The sequence below is a fragment of the Austrofundulus limnaeus genome, unplaced genomic scaffold (genome assembly GCF_001266775.1).
Source record: "Austrofundulus limnaeus strain Quisiro unplaced genomic scaffold, Austrofundulus_limnaeus-1.0 Scaffold377, whole genome shotgun sequence".
NCBI lineage: Eukaryota > Metazoa > Chordata > Actinopteri > Cyprinodontiformes > Rivulidae > Austrofundulus > Austrofundulus limnaeus.
The window spans coordinates 122,650-128,448 of record NW_013952779.1 but is presented as its reverse complement, the minus strand read 5'-3'; the positions used below and the strand labels follow the sequence as shown (position 1 = coordinate 128,448).

General features: G+C 37.7%; 1 protein-coding gene across 1 annotated transcript in view; it reads left to right on the top strand.

Moving 5' to 3' along the window:
* The first annotated feature begins 34 nt into the window (after positions 1 to 34).
* The window catches only part of sos2 (son of sevenless homolog 2 (Drosophila)), a 67,375-nt gene continuing 61,610 nt past the window's right edge, over positions 35 to 5,799 (top strand). The window contains exon 1 of the mRNA XM_014023573.1: positions 35 to 956. Coding sequence (XP_013879027.1) covers positions 873 to 956 — 84 coding nt within the window. The 5' untranslated portion in view covers positions 35 to 872. The remainder of the gene's footprint in view (positions 957 to 5,799) is intronic.

The following is a 5,799-nucleotide window of genomic DNA, read 5'->3' as shown; positions in this document are numbered from 1 at the left end:
GTGTGTGTGTGTGTGTGTGTGTGTGTGTGTGTGTGTGTGTGTGTGTGTGTGTGTTCAGTTAAATGTAGCATTACGCAGCCTGCCTGCCTGGACGCGCAGCGCGCAGAGCAGGGGGAGGTTGGTGCGAACACCTTTGACTTTTCAAACCAAAAACACTTGGACTGCGCCTCTGCCCACCGACATGCCTTGGACCGACCGCTGTCTTTCTGGAGGATAAAGTTTGGATGTACCGTGTGGTAGGCGCGGGGAAGATGAGTGAAGCGAGCAGCGAAGGAAGAAGTGTGCCTTGTTTGGATCTGAACAGGTCGTGTGCCACAACATAGAAGTCGGAGCGCATCAAGGCCAGCAGAAGCCTGTAGCACTAAGTTAGCTGGTCGGCTAGCTTACTAAGGTTACAGGTGTTCAGGTAGCAAATAACCTAATTTAACTCGTAGCTGTGGATCGCTGGCAACAAGTTAGGCTCCTGATTCTTGATGTAACGATGTGTTAAATGTGCCTGTTTTTAGTTTCTTAGTAAAGGCAACAAGTATAACTGTGGGCAACATTGTTATTAGCCATTAGCTTTAGCGTTAGCCGCTGCTCCGTATTTACAGCAGCAGCAGGCTAGCTAACATTAGCTCCAAGCCACCGAGTTAACTTTATTGCTACATGCGCTTCTTTTCGTTTTTCTTTCTTTTTTAAACTCAGTTTTGCTCTTGACTCGCCCTCGGACACGCAGTGTTCTTTAGCGTCATTATCCCTGATTGTAAATAAACCAGTGGAACTTTTTCCACCGTGCCTGCCCCGGACTGACCCACCCATAACACTATCCATCCGGGGCCGATGCTGACAGTTCAGCCCGGATCACGGCAACGCCAGGAGCCGCTCCAACGATGCAGCCCCAGCAGATCTATGACCTTCCAAGTGACGATAACAATCACAAATGGAGAGGCCTCTTCGTGCAAGCTTTACGAAAGGTACAGTCTCCAAGCCTTGGCACAACTTCATTACAATCTGTTTCAAAACAACCAGAGTTGCACTGGTTGGTGTACTGATTCACTAAGATCTTAAAGTGCCTGTGACATGCCTATCCTTCAAATACTAAAACTCAAAGAAAGCAGCTTTACACTTAAGAAAATTGGCACAGTACACGATTTTACCTATTTTGTCTCATAACTGGCCTAATTTTTTTTATTTGGTTCAGCCAGAGTGAAACAGGAAGTGACATCAAAGGGGAACCCATTAATAAAATAAACTCTCTGGTCTCTGTTTATTAAAACAAAACTATTTTAAATTTAACTCTTCCTCGTCTCTCTTTGATGGCGACTAAAAAACATCTAAAGAAACACCAGATTCTTCTCTACAGTCTGTTTTGTTGTAACAACACTCTGTTTACATGCTGACATTCCCCTCTGACATCACTTCCTGTTTCTTCACGTGCAAATATCTCAACAACCGTTCATCTCAGCGACGTGAAATTTGATTTACAATATGTTATCAGTGTTATCTTTCCGAATATGCATTCAAGTTTATTACAAAAAGTTGATGTCACAGGCACTTTAAGCTTTTGTTGACAGGTCTTCAGTACAGTATATTTAGAAAACCCTGAAGTTTTTGTCCTTTACATCAGGGGTTCTCAAGCCATTTGGGTCTGGGGACCCCTCATAAACCCCACCTGTTTTAAAAGGTAATTTATTGTCATTTCAACCCCTAAATGCCATATATATTTTTTTTTTATTAAGTTTATTATGTTTGTTTTATTAGTTCATTGTTCTCTGTTTTTGTCTATTACTGTTTTTAAAAAATAAAAACCAAATTAACATTTTAGTAAAAAATTTTGAGGACCCCAAATATACCTCTCGCGGACCCCTGGGGGTCCAGAGACCCCACTTTGAGAACCTCTGCTTTACGTTATGATTGGCTTTATCAAAAAAGAAACCAGTTTATTTTTTGTTAAATAATTGCTACAAACTTTTGGAGATATTGAAACTGCTGAGTTCATCCTCTGTGGTTGGTTGCTGAAATTTCTAATGTGTTTTATTCAACAGTTTTGTTGCCTAAGTTCCCTATAAACACACACACACACACACACACACACACTTATTTTGAAGAAGCTGTTTAATGTTTTTTTTTTCAGTAATCTACTCTGTGAGCTGTGTTTCACAGTTTAATGGTGTGCTAATAACAAGCTTTGTGTAGATAAAACACCAGCAAAGCTTTACTTAGCCCGTTGTGAAACACTTTTAAGGAATATGTGTGGCTTCCAGACAACATTGTTTGTCTTCGCTTTACTTTTCCAAAGAAATGCAAAGTCATTCATTTTTTAATGATTCTGGAAAATGTTTAATTGTAAGGTTGTTGGTCAGCAGGACAGAACTGTATCAGTTCCTTTTCTTTCTCTTGCATCATCTTGACTTCACCCTGTCATCACACGGTCCAGTTTCTGTTTTCAAATCCAACTTATGTATGGATGTAGCTTCTGTTAGTCACTGGGTGAGACGTGTAGAAAAGGAAAAGCTGTTCAAGGAAGAAATTTAACATTTATCATTTCCACTCAGGTACATATTGGCGAAAGATGACAGTGAAATGTGTTGCTGATTTGTTTATATATAGGAGGTCGAAAAAGTCACCAAATCTGCTATAAGTGTTGAAGAGCCTGCACCTCATCCCGGCCTTTTACTCTGGATGATTCTCTAGTCATACTCAATCAGTTTCAACTGGAAACCCATCATGTGACAATAATAATATTAACAACAAAAATAATGATAATAACAATAAACAGAGTTTTTATATTTAGCAAGGAATAGACTTAGGTGAACTTGATCATAAACCACATGCCTGTGCTTTCTTTATACACTGGACAGTTAGTAAATTAAAAACTTATCAGCTGACAACCATTTTTGGAAAGGGGCATAGTTGGATAAATATTTATGTTCCTAAAATAGAAGTAGAAAAATGTTGACCAAGGTTCTGAGGGACACGTTGGTCTTTTATAATATGTTTGTTTTTAGGTGTTCTTTCTCCTGTTTATTGTGATTTACACGTTCAAGTGTGAAACTTAGTTTGGGTCAATGGCTTTAATATGATTTTAGTTTAAAGGCAATGGTTTTCAGGATTTCCTCAATAACCATTAAATCTGATTTGACAGAATTTAAGCTGTTTTTAAAATATTTTTAGTGATTCCAGTAACACTGAAGACACAAACAATGACATTTCTAACATTTCTTGAATGAATGCATGTCACCCGCTGCCTTTCATTTACTAAAATGTATAAAAATAAATGCATAACATTTAGAGATGTGTATTGGCAAGAATTTGGCGATACGATACATATCATGACAGAGGGGACATGATACGATATATCCCGATATACTGCGATACTNCTTTAAATACTTTTCAGTAAGTTATAGGTCTTGTACAATTCTGGTTCAAATAAAGAACTTCATGTTTACTAGATTTTTAACTAATTATTTTTCAGTTAATGTTGCCTTAATGAACAGTGATCAAAAAATAACCTGTAAAACTCTGGTGTTAAATGCGACATGGTTGAAAATTGGGTGCACCTAACTTTTGTGCTGGTGCGCCTAAGAAAAAATGTTAGGCGCACCAGTGCAACCAGTGCAAAAAGTTAGTCTAGAGCCCTGGAAGGGGTTTCTCTTCACCATGGAAATTATTCTGTGATCATCCATCATTGTATTAGGTCCAAATAGATATGGACCTAAATGTACACAATGAAGCTTATACTCTCCTTTTGATCAAAAATTGGAAGCCAGAATAATTGTGCAGAAAACCAAGTAAATGCTCTGTTAAAAATCTTTGTTCTTCATTTCTAGAAACTCCCAGTGCCTGTGTGTATGGGCCTGAGTCTTATCAAAACTAAAACAGGGCCCTCTCTGAAGCCTTGCATCTGCTTAAGCTACAGTCTCTCTCATTTTTCAAGTTCTACGTGCAAGTGCTGGGCGGTATACCAGTTCGTAACGAATACCGTTTTTTATTTTTATTATATGAATTTTCTGAATACCGACATACCGGTTTAAATAGCCTGAACACGTGCGGAACGTTTTGTCGTGGCCGCTGTTTCCCGGGGGACACTTTTCCTCGCTGCACTGTTATGTGCGTTAGCATGCTAATGTTATTGTTGCAGCGGCGGGTGGCGATTCCGCTTCTTACATTGGCTGACGTTAAAAAATTCCCGTTTTTGCCATCGCTGAGTGTAGTAAACACCTCTTCAGTGACGTGTACGGTTAGATATAGCACGTGACTTTAAAATGGAGACGTGGAGACGCATGGAGACTTTATTATGCTTCTATTGTGAAAAGCCTGGGGGGGTGCGTTTTGTATTGGAATTGATTGACTGGTGTGCAAGGTGAGTCCTGCTGTTAATCTTTATTAAATAATATAAAACAATAGAAACGATAATAATCTTTTCTTAACCTTCCTCCTTCACGACTGGACCAAAATGCATTACTACTGTCTCCAACCAGGAAGAGAAGAAAAGATGTTTAGAGGAGGGAAACAGCGGCACAGACAGAAGTACAGTAAAAGAAAAAAGTTAATAAACTGTGTTTGTACATTTTATTATCAGCTGACCTGTGATGAAAAGAAAAATAGCGTGCTATACCGTGAAACTGGTGTAAATGTTGAAAATACCGTGATATAAAATTTTGGTCATACCGCCCAGCCCTACTACGTACCTTTTAAACAGTTTGAAGCATCGCTATCTTTCAGATGTGCAACTTGCACGTGAACCCCTGACTCTCAAAGGAGCAGTGCTGCCGTGGGAGCGCGCATTCTTATAAACACTAATAATATTAAAGAATATTTATTCTCCACATTAGAACACAGATGTGTGTCTTTGTTTTACTTTAATTTCCCTTTAAAATCAGAGATTTCTCTGAGTCAGCTTCAGGTTTGTTTATCATAAATATCTGCTAAATGTAATTCTACCAGGTGTTTTACAAGTAGCAACAAGGTGTTTTGGTTGTTTTGTGCTAAACGTATTTAAAAACCATACACAGGTTTTTAAAATAAATATATCAAACTCAGCTCCATGGCTGAAAACACCATGAGAAAATGACATAAAAGTGAATTAGGGAAAAGCTGTTGAAATCATCCCTCTTCCTTCAGAACCTCATCAGTCTTAAAAATCTAATTATTGCAGGCTAAATTCTTACAAATTCCACACTCAATTGGAGAACACTACTGTGTACTTTTTACCAAGGTCACAGCGGGTAAAATAAGTATTGAACACGTCACCATTTTTCTCAGTAAATATATTACTAGAGGTGCTAATGACATGAAATTTTCACCAGATGTNTCATTTTAAAATTTAGTTAGATTTTTGCATATTTGTTGGTGTTTCACAAAGAGTGGTCCCAACCCCAACTTTGGAAACCATTAATCTAACAATCAGGTTTGTCCACAAGAAGGAAGCAACAAATGCAGTTTATGAGCCTCAATGTGTGCAACAAAATGTTTAAATTATGTTAGTAGGCCTATAGCCAAATGGTTTCAGTGTTTCCAACGGTAAAAGTCTACATTCCATATAACATGGAAATAAAGGGGTATTTTTTTATTTTATAAATGTCGCCAACGTGTTTATCATGGGGTGCCGTTTGTAAGGTTACACAGTCAAAAATTACCACCAATATTTTAGTTTTATTTAGCCTTTTATAAGAAATAAAAGAACAGATTTATTTTTCAGTCAGTTTTTCACCATATGATTCATACATTTATAAATGTCATAGTTTATAAACTAAATATTTAACTTACAAACTAAATATTTAGTTAACAAGCTAAATATTTAACTTGTGACTTAAA